The sequence below is a fragment of the Eulemur rufifrons genome, chromosome 3 (assembly GCF_041146395.1).
Source record: "Eulemur rufifrons isolate Redbay chromosome 3, OSU_ERuf_1, whole genome shotgun sequence".
Lineage (NCBI taxonomy): Eukaryota > Metazoa > Chordata > Mammalia > Primates > Lemuridae > Eulemur > Eulemur rufifrons.
This window is the reverse complement of record NC_090985.1, coordinates 49,444,204-49,465,364: the sequence shown is the minus strand read 5'-3', so window position 1 is coordinate 49,465,364 and position 21,161 is coordinate 49,444,204. Positions and strand designations below refer to the sequence as shown.

Here is a 21,161-nt window from a genome sequence, read left to right as displayed (position 1 = left end):
AATCATGAAATAATTAAAATTAATAAGAATATCAAATAACATGGCTGAATAGTATAGATATGCAAAAATCAACAAATTTTCTTTATAATAGTAATTATCAGTTAGAAATGGAAATAGAAAAATAAATATCCTATTATAACACGTCAAAATATAGGAAATAGGAATGAAGCTATCACAAATAGTAAAGAACTTGTATTTAAAAAAATAACTTAAAACTTAATTTAGGAACATAAATCAAAACATAACAAGAACATATTACATGAGAATATCAATATAGTCCAAATCAATATATAATTTTGATGCAATTTTAATAAAAATCACAAATTGTTCTTTATGTAATTCAACAAAATTATTTTAAAAATGCAGGTGGGAGATAAACGTTCATGAATTGTCATAAAAATTTTGAAATAGAAGAATCGTAACTGGCAGGTTCTCCACAAAATATTTAAAAAAACCCTCAGAATTAGTGAATTTGGAAGAATACAGTTTTGGCAGAAAAAATAGTCAAATATAGTCAAGTACATATGAAAACTTATTAGGTGATTCATAGATGTGACATTTCAATTTTGTGACAAAATGATGACCTAAATCATAATGTTGTTGGCAAAATTATCTTTACATCTAGACAAAAATATAAAAATAAATTCCAGATAAAGTGTGAGATGTTAAAAGAGGAAGAAATGAAATATATTGTAACTTTGACAAAATTTTTAAAAAATGCATAACACATACACAAATCCAGACGATATATTTAAAAAAGGACAGATTCGATTAGAACAAAAACAAATAAAAAACTTGATATGGAATATTACATGAATCAATGTAGACTGGAAAATATTTGCAATGCATATCATTAACTAAGAGTTTTTCTTTATGTGCCCAAAGTACCTACAATTTGTTAAGAATAAAAACACTACCCAAAAGAAAACTGTCCAAGAGTAGACTAAGTTATGTTGTGTATCAGTCAGAATATGCTAGGTTATGCTGGAATAGCAAATTCACCCAGAAACCCCAGAGCCTTAACAAAACAAAGCTTTATTTCTTGCTCATGCTGCATATGCTATACAGCAGGGGAAGAGGGGAGAGAGCAGGGAGCTCTGCTTTCTATAGCCTCTCAAGGACAGAAGCTGAAGAAAGCAGCATCATTTTGTAGCTGTACTACCTGAAAAAACGTGGCCTCATTGTTTGTCTCAAAAGAGAAAAATACCAGAAATTCAATGCATCGGGTTGGGAGTTACTCCAGTCACTTTCATTTACATTTTGGTCACACTTCAAGAGGACAGGAGGTATACTTCTCTGCTCACCCAGAATCAGAGAAAAACCAAATAACTTGTAACCCTTAATAATGTCCTTCACAGAATATAAAGCTAAAAAATTTCAAAGACAATGAAATCCAGGTGGCTAATGAGTGCAAGAAAATATGATCAATAATCTTATAGTTATTAAATACAACAATATATTTATAGTACTTAAAAGACATCAGATTGGCAATCAACTAAAAGATTGATAGCCTTCTGTATTAGCTTGTTGAAAGGGGCCCTGATTTTGATTTCTGGGAAGCATGGAAATACAAAATTTAGGAAATAATTAATCAGTATACATTTCCTATTTAAATGTCCATACTAATTCCAGAACCTGCTTTCCCAATATAAAAGAAACAAATGTATAGGTACTGTGCAAGAATATTTATTTCAATATTGCAATATCATAATAAAGGCAATGAATTAAATTACTATTGATTGTTGTTAAATTATGGTATGTCCATTTTGTGGAATATTGTATAGTAATTTAGGAAACTACCTCTTATCTATATATATTGACTGGAAAGACGGTCATGATAGATTGATAAACGAAAAGACCTTTGGAGAGTACTGTGTAGAGCATTAACTCATATAAAAAAATAAAAGTAAAAGAAAGCGGTATGGACAGAACAGAGGAGAAAAGAGAGAGAGGAAGAAAGAAAAGGTGTGAAAAAAAGAAAACAAAGGAGGAAATATGTGTATTTCCATAAAAATACAAATGTAAAATCTACATGCCTATTATTGTCTAAGTGAAGAATATTTACTGTACAAATTTTTATTTAAGATATTATCAGAAGTTGTCTACAAAATGTTCCAACCTCCAAAAACAATATTTGATAGATTAAAAAAAACACTTCCATCATTAAATAGGCATTTTAAAGAAAGCTAAAGTTTTTAATTACATGTGAATCTAACTTTGGGTCAAACACTTGTGAATAATTATTTGATTTTCAAATTTTTGTTATCAATACATCTTATCTCTGGAGCATGTCCTAATTACTAAATTAAAGACCTGAATTTAGGCAAATAATAGAATTTCTATTCCTCAGCTCAGCAATGAAGCAAAGTGACTCTGAGTTCACTTTAAGCCATAAAAATTAATGATTCTAAATACTTAAGAAAAATAATCATCTTTCATAAAAATGTTCTTTTTCAAAAGTGTAGGTCATCCCATTAAACCAGATGGTTTCATCAAAATTTTAAACTGTTGATATGTACTTTAGTTGAGAGCTATTTCAAAATTTAACTGTCTAAGTAAATTCAAATTGCAGCTAAGATTTATGGAAATAATATAAAGTTTCCTAAAGACAGCAGTCTAAAAACACTAAAGTTAGAAGTTAAATTAAGTCATTTACTAACCATATGAACTTAAACAAATTACGTAACCTGAGATGCCTCAATTATTTCATCTGTACAGCAGGGATAATATTCTACCTACCTCATACAGTTATTACAGTGATTATATAAGATTGTACATTTGGTTACAAAAGCATATGGCACTAGCAACTACTCAATAAGTGTTATTTATTAATACTACATTGTTGAGGATATACACTGTCATACAGCTAAAACTTAAGCAAATAATAATAATGTTTAATTTCTAAAAGGACACATAAATTATTTCCCTAGGTCAATGTGTAGACGAATTTTTCCTATGTTTACTTCTAGAATTTTTATGGTTTTAGGCCTCAATTTATCCATCTTGATTAATTTTATTATATGCCGAGAGACATGGGTCCTGTTTCATTCTTCTGCATGTGGCTATCCAGTTTTCCTAGTACCATTTATTGAATAGGGCTTCCTTTCCCCAGTATATGTTGTTGTTTGCTTTGTTGAAGATCAGTTGATTGTAGGAACATGGTTTTATTTCTAGGTTCTCTATTCTATTCTATAGGTCTATATATCTCCACTTTTATATCAGTACCATGATGTTTTGGTTACTATAGCCTTGTATAATTTGAAGTCAGGTACTGTGATGCCTCCAAATTTGTCCTTTTTGGTTAGAATTGCCTTGGCTATTCAGCTCTTTTTTGGTTCTAAATGAAGTTCAGGATTATTTTTTTCTAGATCTGTGAAATATGATATTGGAATTTTGATGGGAATTGCATTGAATCTGTAAATCACTTTGAGAAGTATGGATATTTTAATGATGTTGATTGTACCAATCCTTGAGCAAAGGATGTTTTTTCATTTATGTCATCAACAATTTATTTCATCAGCGTTTTATAGTTCTCCTTGTAGAGATCTTTCACCTTCTTTGTTAGGAATATTCCTAGGTGATTTATTTTCTTTTTAGCTTTTGTAAATGGTGTTGAGTGCTTGATTTGACTCTCAGCTTGATCATTATTAGTATATAGAAACTCTACTAATTTGTGTACATCGATTTTATAATCTGAGACTTTATAAAATTTATTTATCAATTCCAGAAGTCTTTTGGTGGAGTCTTTAGGATTTTCTAGATACAAGATCTTTGAACTCATCTTTCCTGATTTGAAAAAGCTTTTGTACAGCAAAGGAAATAATCAACAGAGTGAATAGACAACCTATATAATGGAAGAAAATATATGCACTGTACATCCAATAAAAGGCTAATATCCTGAATCTACAAATAATTCAAACAGATCAACAACACAAAAAATGAGCCCCGTTAAAAAGTGGGCACAAACATAAATGGAGGTTTTTCAAAAGAAAATAGAGAAATGGACTACAAACATATAAAAAATGCCCAATAGCACTAATAATCAGGAGAATGCAAATTAAAACTACAATGAGATACTACCTTATCTCCTCCAGAATGTCAAAATAAATTGATGCTGGCATGGATGCAGAGAGAAAGGAATACTTTTATACACTGTTAGTAGGACTGCGATTTACTATAGCCTCTATGAAAAACAGTATGGAGATTCCTCAAAGAAATAAAAGTAGACTTACCATTCCATCCAGCAATATCACTGCTGGATATATACCCAAAGGAAAAGAAGTCACTTTATCAAAAAGACACTTTTACTCAAATGTTTATTGTAGCACAAATCACATTTGCAAAGAAATGGTATCACCTTAAGTGCCCCATCAGTTCATGAGTAGATTAAGAAAACATGGATATGCACACCATGGAGTACAACTTAGCCATAAAAAGAAATGAAATAATGTCTTTTGCAGCAACTTGGATGGAACTGAAGACCATTATCTTAAGTGAAGCATTTCAGGAATGGAAAAACAAAGGCCACATGTACTCTCTAATAAATGGGAGCTAAACAATGGGCATGGACAAGTACAAAGAGAAGTAAAGGCCATTGGAATCCAAGAAGGGGGAGTGGGAGGGTGAGGGGTAAAAACTTACTTATAGGGTACAATGAACATTGTTCTGGTAATGGGCACACTGAAAGCCCTAAGTTAAGCATTATACGAGATAACCATGTACAAAAACATGTATACTTCCTTAATACTTTGAAATTTTAAAAATAATAAAAACTTTTAAAAAGAAAAAATAATTTATAAAAAAAGGAGATAATATCACTTTTAAAACTCTATAAATGCTGGGAATTCTTTATATGCCTCTGTCATGGATTTTTAAGCTTTCATACTAAATATTCTCAAAGAATATCAGTATCTATGTGGATATGAAAATATTCAGACACCTCCTATTTCAAAGCATGTAGTTTTGGGGGTGTGTGTGTGCACATGCATGTGCCTATGTTCTGGCTTTATGCATCACGGGAGAGGCAGTGGGGGCTCAATAATTTAACTCAATCCTTTGGTGTCCTCATGCTCTTCACACTGATAAGTACCTCCAGCTTCTACTCCTCAAAACCTCTCAAAATCACCTAGGATGTACTAATATTGCATAAGAGAAAAGAGAATGGAGTCAGCAAACTTAGAGTTGCATCTATGTTCTGCAGTAAGTTAATGATTGAACACTCATTCATTAATTCACTCACACATTCCACAAATATTTATCGAATGCTTACTATATGTTCTAGGTTCTGGGAATAAAGCAGTGAACAAAACAGTCCAAACCTCCTATCATCGTGGTGCTTAAATCTTAGTTTTTTTCATGTGTAAAAATAAGTAATAATTCTACCCTTGCAGTTCTAACGAGATTTATTGAGTTAATGTAGGCAAAATGATTAGAATATACAAGGCTCTTAGTAATTGTTAATTAGTCCTTTAATCTCTTAGGCTTTCTAAGATGAAGATGAAAATATATCCAAAAAGTAGTGCAGTGTTTAATAGATGCTAATGTGACCATTGGAAAGAACTACCTGCCTTTTTTCTTCCTTTTTGATTAATATGTGTTTGAAATAATGACAGTATAAAAACAGGCAAACAAAACAAATGTCACTAAGGGAAATGGGGCAAGGTGGACAGCTAGGTTATTTTTCCTTTTTAGCAGGAACATCTAGTGTCACAACTTGAATCATAGTTTTGGCAAACACAAAAATCTCCTGTTAATCAGGATGACCATGACTTGTTATATCCAACATAAACATTACTGATTCTTAAAAGTTAGGAATATCATTATCTTCTCAAGAATCCGGTGATATTTTATTTATTTCTGCTATTGTATAACCAGCACACTGTCATGCACATAAACATTAAATAAATCCTAATCAAATAAAAAATTAATGGCATTTAAAATGAAGGACTATTTTCTGGATATGCAACATTTATTGCCTTTTTATATTATTTGTTGGCTTTTACTGTCCAAACTATATAGAAAAAAAGCATTGATAATTCCACAGATTAAAGCAGAAGTTCTAAAGTTAATGACAACTTAATCAGGCAATGAGGTATTATTTCATATTCACAGATAAATTTTTGTCTCTTTTGTCAATAGTATAGTCTTAAAATAGTCATTTTCAAATTATGTTTTTTGGAGCCCTAGGGTTCTACGTTTGGAGGGAATGAGTTGACCTGAGGTCAGATTGCTTCTGATCCTCATTCCACTAGAACAGCCCAGATTTTAATCTTTTTTCTGTATTGAGTTTCTAACAGGAAATTTCATTTGAAATCTTACCTTTCTTAAAATCATCAAAAACATTCTCTCAGGTAATTAGCCAAACATAATTTAAGAATAAAAATGCATTGCAAAAAAAAGATCTAAATTACATATTTTAGTCATTATGTTTAAAATGTTAAAAATTTAAGAGAGAAACCATACAATAAAATATATAGTTAATTTGGGAGATCTACATTCAGTGCTATCTCTTGCAAAATTAAGGATGACAAAAAAAAAAAAAGAAGAAGATATCTTTAGATTAGTCTGGAAAGGTTTTTAGCAGGTGTTCCATTTAGAACCAACACACTATTCAACAGAGAGCATGGTAATTATGAAAATTATTTTTAGTAGGCGAACTTGCTGAAGCTATCTGCACATCAAAATTTGAAACTTCTCAAAATGAACCCTACTTCAACTTTGAGCTCAGATTTTAAATTATGGAGAATGCAAAAACATTATATTCACAATAGAAAAAATATGATAAATTGCACTTTTGAAGACATATTTTACCTTATATTACCTCATTTATTTAGGCCAAATAATTTATTCAGCTTAATTGAACAAATAATTATTAATTATCTTTGATGATATAGCAAGGGAGTTGCTAGTAGAAATACAAAGACAAGTAAGCCATATTCCCTATCCTGTTATATAGGATATATGGTGCAGAGTTTTTAAAACAGAAGAAGTGGTCTTCTGTGATGGGTAGAATTAGGAAAGATTTCACAGAAGAGTAAATATTTGAACTTTGTCTTGAGGGATGACTGAGGAGGTGCCGCGTTAAAATTAGAATAGTGATTCAGGTAGAATTTACTGAATGTGCAAAGAAGTAGAGTTGTGAAACAATTTGCTGATTCATAGAATTATGGGTAATGTAACAAAATTGGAGTTTAGAGAAAAAGACAGAAACAGGTTGGAGAAAGCTAGAGGATAAGATTTATGGAGATTTTTTTATTTTATCTCTAGGCAATAAAAAATTACAGAAACATTTTAAGCAGGAAAGTAATATGATCACCTCCTCTGATGCTGGAAGATCACCATTAGTAAAGTGTAGGTTAGACTAGAAGAGACAAGATGGAAGGAATGGAGAAAATAAAGGCGTAATTCATTTGGAGTCTCCTGGATTGGTTTCAAATATTTCATCTCTGTGGATATTTGTGTATAAATGGTTATGTATGTTATTTCTATCACTATATTGTAATCTTCCTGAGATAGTATCTGGGTGTTCTTTCTATATTCAACAATTCATTCAGTATGTGGCACATAGGCAGAGCCTTAAGAATTTATTTTTAAATCATTATTGTTGAAAACTGAGCAGAAAGAACAATATAATGCTTAATTGTACTACTTTACAATGCTCTTTCAGCTCTTGAGCTATAGTGAAGGGGAGAGCTGTGTAAATATCGATAGAAATCCCCTCCTGCTCCGACATGTTCATGAGTTTTAATAACTGTGATTCTTGTTGAAGCATTGTCATTAATGATTAATAAGGTTTCTAAGGTTTAAATTACTATAGATTTTTTGGCAGGTAACCATGAAAATGATAAAAACAGGAGGAATATAAGGATACCAGGTTTACTTAGCCATTTAGAGGTGGAAAAAAAAAGAAAAAAACATAAAGAAATAGATACTGGCAACATAAACTGTCTTTTAAATTTTGTAACCTTGTTTTATTTATTGGGAATAAGTATGGATTTTAAACTAAGGAAGAATATATTTAAAACTATAAACAACTATCCTTTTTTAAAATGTATATTTCTACAGATTTCCTGAACTAATCAAATTAATATTACTAAATTTAGTCACAAAAAAAAAAAAAGAAACACAGAATGAATGTGTCCCGTCTCCCTGACAACATAATGCATTAATTTCCATGTGGTGTCCGGAAAAAAAGGCATGACAATGTTTGTAAGAAGAAACTCTGATTAAAATATATTATTATGCAAATAAAATTTTTATAGCCATTGTTTAATTAATAAGATAGAGAATAATGATTTTTACCAGATAGTAATAATAAAGTTAAGCAACATAGCATTCTGATGGTCTCTTTACATTTTCATTTTTTAAAGCATAGACTTTAAGTGCATTTAGTAACACATTTTTCAGTGAGAATTGCAAATTTGCTTTTATAATATGTACATTGTGTGTATATATTGTTTCTAATCAAGATTCAATATGTATCAAAAATATTCATGATTTCATAATGCTTGCATCTATATTATAAATGAAACTAGAACAAAAAATTTTGATATATACATGTAATTAATCATTAATGTGTATCTCTACCAACACTGGGATGGGCAGCAGCAATTTCTCAAATTTGTGGTCTATGATTTACATGATTGATGGATTACAAAAAATATTAGTATTTGGAATATTTGGGGATTTAAGATCTTTACTATTACATTTAAGTCTTGAATAATTAGAAGACTTTTTTTTTGGCCAAGAAAATTATTTAATGTGTATAAAATTGCATGGTCTCTTCTGGGAGAGGTGAAGAGTCCAGAGCAACTGAAGCACAGGGACAGTATAATGGACTGGGAGAGAGATGAGGTATGCAAAAGAGACACATTTTAAAGGAAAAGCTAATTTTATTTAAAGTTAAGTGGAATCAATGTTTGTAGTTAGAGAGGAAATGATTTTGTTGGAATGTATTCTTGCTTGTGTTCTGGAAAACTTTTATTTTGTAAATGCAATTAAACTTGAATTTAAAAGTATTCTCTGGTGGTATTAAGATAACATATTTCCTGCAGTGGCAATTCACCATTACCTTTGTAGTTAACCTTGAAGCCAACAGATCCAACACTTTCATCTGTTTGAAGGTGGAGCCACATTTGGCTACTCATGCTCACTATCAAGTCTGGTACAAAGCTTCCAGTCAACCTAAAAAGAGATGGACAAAGAAGGGAGAGAGGGGTTATTAAAACACCTTTTACATGCAAATTATGAGACAGTTGTGTTTCTCAATATTTTCTTTGCTAGGAAAAAAAAAATCTGTCACATAAACTTACAGAACTATGTGTTGATGTAACAGAAGAGGCAAACTACACAATTTAGTGATCAAGGTTATTATAAAAATATTATTTTATTTATTTAACTAGGTTAGATCTTTCATATCCCTGAGGCAAGATTATTAAATTTTAGACCATAAGAAAGTCTTATACAGTACTTCCTTTTGAACTGAAAAGTAAAAGAGGATTTATAAAACTCTTCAAGTATTTTTTTTTTTTTTTTTTTTTTTTTTTTTTTTTTTTTTTTTTGGTTTTATTGATTTCCTTTATTTCCTGTTTTCTTTTTTTTTTTTTTTTTATATACTGTTTTTTTTTTTTTTTATTTTACAGAATCAAAGAGTCTAACAGTATATCTTGTTAGATACAGTATGTCCTCATAATGTATACATTATTTCTTGTACAATGATATGAAATAATATGGGAAATATTCATGATAAATTATTAAGTGAACAGTGCAAGTTAAAAACAATAGTTTCATATTTTTTTCCCCCACCCCCCCTTTCCCGAGTCAGCACCTTCAAGTGTTACCACTCCCCAAACGGTGCGCAATGCACTCATTGTGTAGGCATACCCCCATCCCCTCCCCCACCCCCCACCTCAGTCTGATGTCCAATTGGTGTCGTTCCCAGGTTTGTATTTAGGTGATGATCAAGGAAACCAATTTTCTGGTGAGTACATGTGATGCTTGTTTTTCCATTCTTGGGATACTTCACTTAATATAATGGGTTCCAACTCTCTCCAGGAGAACCATAGAGATGTTGTATCTTCATCATTCCTTATAGCTGAGTAGTATTCCATGGTATACATATACCACAGTTTACTAATCCAATCATGTATTGATGGGCATTTGGGTTGTTTCCACATCTTTGCTATTGTGAATTGTGCTGCTATAAACATTTGGGTACACGTGCCAAACCTTAGGCGTGATACAATCAGAATTCTAGAAGAAAATGTAGGAAAGACTCTTACAGACATTGGCCTAGGCAAAGAATTTATGAAGAAGACCCCCAAGGCAATCACAGCAGCAACAAAAATAAATGAATGGGACATGATTAAATTAAAAAGCTTCTGCACAGCCAAAGAAACAGTCCAGAGAATAAACAGACCACCTACAGAATGGGAAAAAATTTTTGCATACTACACATCAGATAAAGGACTGATAACAAGAATCTATTTAGAACTCAGGAAAATCAGCAAGAAAAAATCAAGCAACCCTATCAAAAAGTGGGCAAAGGACATGAATAGAAATTTTTCAAGTATTTTTAATACCAAAAATACATCTCATTTTAACCTTTCAAGTTTCACAGATCTTGTCCTAGAGAAATATTGTTTAAAACAGTAAAATACTGTATAAAACAATAAAGTGACAAGGAATATAATCTAACCTTTGCAATACTGATGTCAAATACACAAGCCTTAAAATATAGTACCTACATTATAGGCTGCCTGTGTCATATATGTTTACTGTAAATAGTTTTATTAAAAGAAATATGCTACTAATTTAACGTGGCATAACTGAATCTATGCATTAATAATCTCTCATTCAAGTATGCACAATTTTATAACCATGATAAGGGAAATTACATCATGTTTCCTCTGTCATTATTAATGTTGTAGTCACATATTTGAACTGAAGCCAAGGGTCATATAAAGGATAAAAGCAAATGAGTAAATAAGACCTTGGGGGGAAAAGTTTGTCAAGAATAAAAAAAGGGAAAAAATAGACTCACTGCAGAGTGAATTCCATATTGACAGGGGATTCTAAGTTACATACAAAAAATATAGATTTCCGAAGGAAGAAATTAATGAATGTCTATTTTATTGCTAAAACCATAAGGACTGCTGGAAAATTACATCTGGAGAGTAAAAAGTTTCCATTCATAATATAAAGAGCATTCCTAAGAGAGCATTAAAAAGTTGTCTCCCCGATAGTGGCTACACTGTAATTCGACCTGTAGAGGGCAGCATGGATGACCATATCCTAGAATTGACCATGATAGAAAAATGCCCTGCTCACTAGTCAGCCCCTAAAACTGTAAAAATGACTTCAGAAAACTGCTTTTTCAGTATGGCTATGTCACCAGTGTCCAGTGTTACAGAACTTATAGGAATCTGGTAAAATATCGTGATTTAATTATGGGATTATACATACTATAGAGAAACATTGTGAGATACCAAGATACTATAATGAATTATGAAACTTTAGATTATATTCATTTTCTTCCTGTCAAAGCAAATTAAAAATTGATTTAATATAACACACACATATTTATACACTGACTATATATACACATACACTGTCATTTGAAACTTTTTTTTACAGTTCCATGCAATCTTATCCATAATAATTATCACAAAATATAATATGAGAAAAAATATTAAGAATCATAAGTAAACTTTCTGGAATTTTTGACCTGTGTTAGACTTATAAAATTAATTTGTATTCATATAGTTTTCTTCCTTTTTATTATGGCTTTCTTTGAAGACTATTGGATTTTTTTCATATTTAATTTAATTTTTACTTATTTTTATGTCAGAATATTACAGGGGTACAAATGTTTTGGTTACATGGATTGCTTTGGTACCGCTTGAGTCAAAGTTATAAGTGTGTCCATTACCCAGATAGTGTACATTGTACCTGTTAGGTATGATTTCATCTATGTCCTTCTCCCCCTCCCACCTGCATACTTTCCATTGAGTTTTACTTCCATCTGTGCAAATGAGTGATTATCGGTTAGTTCCATCCAATTTAATAGTGAGTACAGTTGGTGTTTTTTTATCATTCTTGTACTATTTCACTTAGGAGGATGGTCTCCAGTTCTATCCAGATTGTTGCAAAAGGTATTAATTTTTTTTTATGGCTGAGTTGTATTCCATGGTATACATATACCATATTTTATTAATCCACTCATGAACTGATGGGCACTTGGGTTGATTCCGCATCTTTGCAATTAGGTACTAATCTTTTGAGCTAGAGAAACAGATGCAGGTTTATAGGCACGAGTAAGGACTGAAGCTCAGAGTCAGGACAGAAAAGAATGTAAAGCCATTATGAAATGGGCATGAGAGCTTAAGTCTATAGCATGTGCATCTGCTCAGCTACACCATATCAAACATACCAACAACCTATCTCACAATGAATTGTAAAAGTTATTTTTCTGTGAAAATTTAATTATTTTTCTTAATTACATCTTCTTATGTCCTTCTCAGTCCTGAACTGTCTTACCAGCCTGAAACCTCTAGAATGGTAATTTGTCAAATAATAAAGAACAACTAACATATGAAAGCTAAACTGATCCCTTGCTAACTTGTTCTTCTATTATTGGCCTTGATTCTGTAGTTCCCGAGTGTTAGTGTAACGGCATATATAAATCTAAAAAAAATAATAAAATAATTTAAATAATAAATTTCCTATTTCATTTTTTTCCTACATTTGTAAAGAAGATTCACTAGGATAACAGAGATTTTATTTCTGACCATATACACCCAAATACTTGGTGAAGAGGTTGGGATATGAATGGCAATGCCTAAATTCAGTAGGCAAGCTGAAGATCATTTTGCCCCACTGCAGTCATATAAAAGATTCTGAATTGTAAAAAGTCTCCCTTCTAGTGCTCTGCTCTTTTAGAAAAGGGGTATAGTAGAGAATGGCAGTCTCGCATTGTGTGGGATAAATACCCTGAGCTGAAACCAACCAGTTCATTACTTGGGTCCTAGTAATAATGTCACTGATTTACTTTGAGCTGTAGAACAAATAAAAATAGCTTACAAAAAGCATAAGCAATGGACACATGTCTAACAATACCTTTTGTCAAAGCCCCTATTAGAAGAAATAAAACCAGTTATAAAAGAATTAGAAAGACAAGGGATAATTTAAAAAGAGTATTCACCCTGCAATACTAAAACTGTCATACTTCTAGTAAGGAAGGAAGGTAAATTTGATAAAGATGGTTGACCTTTGTACAAGGTCTTAAAGATAGAAAGTAACTGTTCCATTAACACCTGTAGTTCCTAATACTAGAACTTTTATAATTTTGGTACCATGGTCTGCAAAACTTTTCTCCAATTTGTCTATGTTCTTATGTTCTGCTCTTTTTTTTTTTTTTCCTGTTCCTCTAGTGAACAAGTCTAAATTTCTGTTTGCTTTTACTTGGAAAGGAATCCATTATTTATGGCAAGGGATTTCTCAAGGGTTTCTGGACTCTCCTATATTTTGCTAATCATTTATAGGAAAATGTAGAGAAATTTGTCTCAGTAGCGGGATTTGTAAGTATTCAATATGTAGATGTTGCTGGTAGGCTCAGAAGCTAAAGAACAATGAAAAACTGATACTTTGTCTTTATTACAACTGCCCCCTACACAAATGCATAGGGCTTCAATAGACAAATTGCAATATTGCCAAACTGAGGTAAAATATTTAGGGCATCTGTTGATCCTGAAGGCCTCACGTAGAAGTCTCCATTTTTTGCAGATAAAATGTCCTACTACAAAAAATAATTTAGACAATTTTGGAGACTAGCAGGATAGTGTAGACAGTAGATTCCAGCTTTTGTAGAGTGGACAAAAACTCTGATGGAACAATTGCCTGATAATTTTTCAGATCCTTTGATTTGGTGGGTAGAAGTTGTTCAAATTAAAACTGGCTATATTTTCAGCATTGGTTATTTCAAAAGGAAAAGCCTTTTTACTTGTTTTGTCATGAAAATAAAGGTGTCACTTTTGGAATTTTAGCTAAAGAGTTGGAATTAGGTCTCACACCAATAACAAATTTCTCAGTTCTTTTGTAGGCAGTGGCACAGTGGATGACAGAATGAGGTAGCAGCAGCAGACATGTTTAAAAAGGCTCCAGGCCTTACCTTGAGTTACTTATTGGCATGCCCTACATGCTGTGACAGCTACGTTACAAGTGCAAAAGATCCAGGATTTGTGCGTGTGCCATTAGAATGGTTCAGAACAAGCATCAATCCTGATACTGTGCCTGGAAGATGCAATATCCTACATTGTGCTAGTTTTCTACGAGATCCTGATCAAATAGATGATCATGATTGTATTACAATAGTAATAGAAGAAGACACTAGGCCCAGACCTTATTTATCTTATATTCTTGGTCATAATGCCAATTTAATAATGTTTACTGATGGATCATGTACTTAGGATAAAAACGGTCAATTTAAGCTTCATATGCTATGGGACTTACAACATTTTGAAGCTTATATTTTGTCTAGAATTAAGCTGGTGCAAGCAGTGCTGTTAATAACAGTCACTAGAACTGCAATTCTTGATAGATGGGCAGATAGATGGCAGGTAGAAAGCTGGATACGTAGATAGAATTATAGAAAGAAAATGTATTTTTCATATCTATCATATAACAGAGGAAATTTGGAAAAATAGAGAATTTTCAACTTTGAGGGGACGTAAAATATCTCATGGAAAATTGATAGCCGATTTGTTAAATGCTATATAATTGTCCCCTCACATCAGTAATCCATTGTACAGCTCACATAGGACATGCTGACAAAATTTTTAAAGGCAATGATTTTCCTGACAGAGCTGTAAAAGCTACTTTTAAAATATGACAGATTTCAAACTTTGAAGCTTTACTTTCAATACAAGAAACATTTATTATTTTTTAAATATATGCTTCACAAAAGGAAATTGACAAATTAATTGAAAAGGGGGTTAAAAATTGACTGAAATATGGAAATTACCTTACAAAATAATTCCTATACTACATTTATTTGCTTGATTAATAATGTTGTATCATTAATATATTCATCTAAGTAAAACAAATATTTTAAAGACACTAAATCTAGTGTCATTACTATGCCTACCTAAAAGATGAAATTATTCAAAACATTTTAAAGAGATGAGCTATTTATCAACAAAATTATTTACAGGCTACTTCTGTGGCAGTTTTCCCCGACCAACTTTGCCAGAAACTTGGTGGCAGTTGGATTTCATAGAATTAACTTCTGCAGACAGTAAGAGATTTTGTCTAGTTATGTGTATATAATGTTTGGATGGCCTGCAGTCTTTCTCCTTCTTCAAATGCTAATGCTCAGGCAGTGGTAAAGTCTCTTTCAATACCCATTATTTCCAATTTTGGGATACTAAGACATAGGCATAATGAATCAGGAAGAGGAAGTCATTTTATTTCCACTGTCATCCAGTAATTAATGTAATTATTTATAGATTCCTATAAGATGAATGTAACTCTTTGCTGAGGTGTAGCAATATACTAGATTAAAGTAGCCTTGAATTTTACTGCTAGTCTCATCAAAAATTAGAATGACCCCTTGCAAGTAAGCGTGGTATATTTCTGTTCGAACTAATATTTGCCAGGCCTATGTATTTTAGTCATAGACCATGTCCTGTGCCCAGTGTAACTGAATCTTCTCAATAACCAACTTTAATACTTAAAAAGCCTTCTCTCTTCCTTAGAATTCCTGAGACATAAAGTCATAAGCACCTGGAAGGACCTGTCAGGTGAACTCTAACACCCCTATTGACCAGGAGATTCGATTTAACTGAAAGTGTTCCAGAGGAAAGATGGGCTGTTCTTAGAGTGATCCTTTCAAATGCTGCTGATCATTCATACGGCTATCAAAGTGAAAGAAAATCCCAGACAGATTCATCCTTGCCATGTGCAGCTGGTACCCTGGAAGGATCAGACAGTGGTTCCCAAAAATGACTTGGCACTTAATTTTTCTAGAGTTACTGATGTTGGCACTGAACTCAACTGAAAGAAGGTGCTCCAGCGAGCTTATTATATTCATAATAATGGCTATTTTTGTATCTTCTATCTGCAACAAATTATTGGAAAAATGGGATAATTACTGAAGGTTTTAGATTATTTTGTAAATGTGTTAATACCACTTATGAGTTTGATGAGAACTCAGAAGATTTTGGGGCCTCCTAGAAAAACTCTTAGTTAAAAATTAAAATGATTAGTATCTGAGCTTAAGGTACTCCTTAGGCTTGGTTTTAATAAGATTTCATAAGGATTTACAAAATAATATTCAACTAGTTAATTATATAAAAGTGTAAGCAATATAAATATTGTAACAATTTGAAAATTAATGTCTCATGAAGGAGAATTTTTGTTCACAGCTAATTAAGAATCTGCTTTAACCATTAACCATTGGTATGATATATTTGAAGGTTATTCCTCCAAGGCTAATAATATACTAAATTTTTAAATTCTTCCTATTGTATTTCTGATAATTGCTTTATCCTATGTTATATTTTACTATGGATTTGTTGTACATTTACATGATTCCAAACTCCCAGAGAAAAGAAGCAGCAGCAATAGAAATAATCAGAAAATTGTAGTGTTATTAAAAAATAGTAACAAAAAGAAAAAATTTTAAGTGTATAAATACAAATCTTAAAAAAATAAGTGTAAAAATTTCCCTGGTACCATAAAGATAACAGAACTCCCCATGACTCTACTATTCAGGATTTCCATTAGAAAATTTGAAGTTGTAAATGCTTTCTTTATGATATGTATAATTGTTTTGAAAGCTAAATAAACTTCTTACCAGTTTTACATCCCAGGAATGTTTTGCTTGGAGACTTGGGGCCATCTTTTTGAAATATAAACATCAAGGAAAATGGTGCCCTGTCTCTTAGTTTCACTGAGAGGTAAATCCTAGGCAGTTGGCTTGATTATGTGACTTCCCCCTTGTTAAAAAGATAGGAGTTTGTTTTTTGTTTGATAAGGACAGCCAGTATGTGTGTAATGGATTATATCTGCTTGACAATATAAAAGGGTGAGATATATTTTTCTTTTTTGCAATCTGCTTAACAGATTCCTGATGATACACATCACAGTCTGGTTTAATCCTTATTCAACAGAAAAATTGTTTCATTCCTTTCCACATTTTGTGGAGAGAATTCACTGGGTTGGGAGTTAATTTTATTTTAGATTATAGTTTCCAAACACTGGACAGATATCTCATTTAGAACCCTGCTCTTTGCATGTAACCTCAATAGCTAATTCCTGTCAGCATCCTCTCAAACACTGATTTATACTCAAACAGTAAGATCTACCTGATTTGGACAATTTTGTACCCAACCCTCATCCGTGACAGTATAGGATGTTTTGGGCTACAAAGCTAGGAGTCTTATATCATCTCATAAGACTCTCAAATGACTCTTCAAAATCTTTAATATTTGAAGATATTTTTAATATATCTTTTTTAACTTATTGTGAATTTAAAAATAATACTTCATTAATATATATTTATTTACAAGCTCAGTAACCTCAGTGTTCATAATGCATTCTACTCTTCCTAGTTAGTCCTTCCATGCTAGAAAAATAGAGTAAAGCACTAAATCAGTGCACTCAAAAATCTTCCTCAAGGCCGGGAGCAGTGAGTGGCTCATACCTGTAATCCTAGCACTCTAGAAGGCCGAGGCGGGTGGATTGTTTGAGCTCAGGAGTTCGAGACCAGCCTGAGCAAGAGTGAGACCCCCATCTCTACTAAAAATTGAAAGAAATTAGCCAAACAACTAAAATATATACAAAAAATTAGCCGGGCATGGTGGTGGTGCATGCTTGTAGTTCCAGCTATTCGGGAGGCTGAGGCAGAAGGATCACTTGAGCCCAGGAGTTTGAGGTTGCTGTGAGCTAGGCAGACACCATGGCACTCTAGCCCAGGCAAGAGAGTGAGACTCTGTCTCAAAAAAAAAAAAAAAAAAAAAAAAACCTTCCTCAAGTACTGAACTAGAATATGAAATAAAGGACAGGATTCTATAAAATTTCTATTAGGCTCAATGCCTGATTTTCTTTATGATCACTCGAAGAATATGGATGCACCCATTTGAGATGACAACTGCAGTCCTATATCCCAACATAATTTTTTGTATTATATAAATATGTAACTTTTGCTTTTAATGAAAACTCATTTAATACTATTTCTTCTAATACAATGTTATCAAATTATGCATAAGCTCATTTTGGAGTACATGAAATTCACTAAGGATGACAATGATTAGAAAAAATTAGATTAAAAACAACAACAACCCTGAAACATCATAGCAGAATCCAGAATGTGAATGAACATATTGGAAGGATAATATATAGTTTTAAAATCAAAATATATAAAGTACTAGGGAATGACAGTACCGCATAAATCTTAGCTCATTTAGCTAAGTAGTCAATAATTGTGGCTTTAATTTCTTTATGGATATGGGCTTTAGTAGTTTTAATTTATTGGCTAATTCAAAAGTATAATGTGTTGAGAATGTTTGTCATGGTTCGCATTACCTTTACAAACAGACCTTTATATAAAGATTTATTTTTAGGAAATTGAATTTGGAAACTACAATTTCGGTATACACATCTTTGTCTTCACCTATGAATACTTCGTTGTATATATTCAGCACACTAACCAGCCCTTGCTTGTAATACTTAGTATTTGTGGGAGGAAATCTAACTTATTTAGATACTCTTTCTTTCTGTTCTTCTACAACCAGTTTTGAAATATTTACCACAATACAAATATGCCTAGAAAAGAAAAAAAAAAAAACAACTAAATTTTTTAAGCTTATTTAATGCATACAAAAATACACACATATATAAAACAAACCAAAATAAAACAGAAGTAAACCCTTTATTTTCAGTGACATCATCAGTGTTTTCACAATAGACAGATGTAGCAATACTCACAATGAAGTAATAATGAAGAATCATAAAGAGTAAACTATTGCTTATATTTAATAATTTGTTACCAATAATCAAAATGTCACAGAGATTGTTTTTATATTTTGGCCTAAAGTAATTCTGATTTCCAAGAACATATATTTATTATTTCCCGATAGCAGGTCATTTGGATGACTACATGTCAAATTTTGTCCACATGATGAAATAATTGCTGCTGTGAGTTTGATTGTTTTTCCTAGATGTGGTATCAGTTAAGTGCTGAAATCCCCAGGTAGGCCTACAGAGAGCTCTATGGTTCAGGGCATGTCCATGGTAATGTTTGCAAAGATATCCTTTATTCTGATAGACCTCAATAGGTGTGCCTTGGTACAGAATAATTTTTTCTCTCCCCGTTATAATTCCTGTTAACACCTGACAGTGTTAAAATAAGGCTTTGTGTTAGATATTTTGGGAAATCCAAGATGAGTAGAAGATGGTCCCTGCTCTCAAGGTATGAGTGTGTATGTGTGTGTGTCTGTGAACACACGTGTGTGTATAGTGAAGGGAGGAAGGGAAGGGTGCAAGGTAGAGAAACAGGCAGTAAGAAAAGATTTATTTTTCTTGATTTAGTAACTCTAATATAAGGAGCACAGGATGTTTTCTGACTAGTCAATCTCCAGGCCATTTTATTCTGTGCCCATTAATCTCTAAAAATATTACCCTGTTGCAATATCTAGTACATTACCATCTCTCATTAGCTCATGGTATTTGTTGGTATTTATTGAAGTAAAGAGCAAAGTATGGAAAGGTGTAATTCCCTGGATATAGGAGAATTTATTCAAGGCAAACATCATATTTATTATATTATTATTTTACCAAAAACAATTTTTGAAAATTTTTTTCAAAATCATAGATTTTGAAAAAGTAAATTGGTGCGTACGTAACAAAAAAGAGTGATGCGTTTGACAAAATAGTATGTCAAAATATAGGGCTCAATTACCTGAGAGCAAGTATAGAGATCTATTTATAAGACTAATGAAAACAGCTATCTTTTCCATAAAACTAGCAATATTATTCATTAAAATAGTATTAAAATAAATAAAATATTTATTTAAAAATTATGTTAACCCAGAAGTAAGTGTGTGTATGTATATTTAAAATAAAAAGAGGAATAATCACGGAAGAGTGTTGTTAGCCTATACTAACATATACCTACCTAAAAATGAGATTTTGCATTGTACTAATTTTTCCAGGAGAAATCAGAATTTCAAAGTCATAGAATTGAAAGCATGTTTGGCTATCCAGATCAAATTTGTCACCTTCTTCAAGCTGTTTGTTCAATTAAACGTCATCCAACATCAGTGTATACTTACAAAATTTTCAGGGGTAACTTAAAAATAATAGACAATTTTCGATCTTTTATTTTACATGTTTTCAGTTAATTTTTATAGTGTTACTGTGAATCTAATAGTAAAACATACAATAGAAAAGTCAAAAAATGGAAACAGCATCATATGCCTCGTAGAATGCATTTCTAATCTTCTCAGTCTGCTGCTATATAGATGACAAGGGTGGACTAACAATCATCTCCCCCATGAGAGTTGGAATGATCTTGATGCCAGTAACTGTACTACCATCACTGTTAGTCTCTTAAAAAATTACATCTATTTTCCCTATCAGATGAATTTACACGTTAAGTGTGAAAATAGAACATGGGAAACAATCTGTGAAAAAGTTTAAGTTCTTTTGGCAACCTTTAAAAGATTGTGATTATTGAAGTCCATCATCTGAATTATCAATTAGTCAAGTTCATATTCTGATCTGTATTGAAATTTTCCACTATATGACTATGAAGTTGCCAGGAGTAAAAAATACTATTTCAAACTTGGAAAAAAAAAATCCCTCTAAGTAACTACATCAGAGTGAAAGTGAACACAGAGATAGAAACAGAGAGAAACAAAACAACAAATCTCTGAATTGTGTTTTAAATTTCCATTATTTTAGGAACTTTCATCTGATAAAACTATATGGAGAACTTAGCACTGTATGATGTCTAATTATAGTGCTATCTCTATTACTAAATAACTATTGTTCATAACTTTGTCATTAGTATTTCTTTGGCATCAAGGCTTCAAGGTGAAGAAATGTAGAACCCTTCAATTACTTTTAAGTCACTGAATTATAAAAACTATATACTTTTTGCT

The 21,161-nt window shown here is 31.8% G+C and overlaps 1 protein-coding gene across 3 annotated transcripts in view; it reads right to left on the bottom strand.

Moving 5' to 3' along the window:
• Positions 1–21,161, bottom strand: part of CSMD3 (CUB and Sushi multiple domains 3) — a 1,111,380-nt gene that overhangs the window by 493,976 nt on the left and 596,243 nt on the right. For all 3 annotated transcript variants that reach the window (XM_069466068.1, XM_069466069.1, XM_069466070.1), the window contains one exon: positions 9,071–9,183. In XM_069466068.1, coding sequence (XP_069322169.1) covers positions 9,071–9,183 — 113 coding nt within the window. The remainder of the gene's footprint in view (positions 1–9,070; positions 9,184–21,161) is intronic.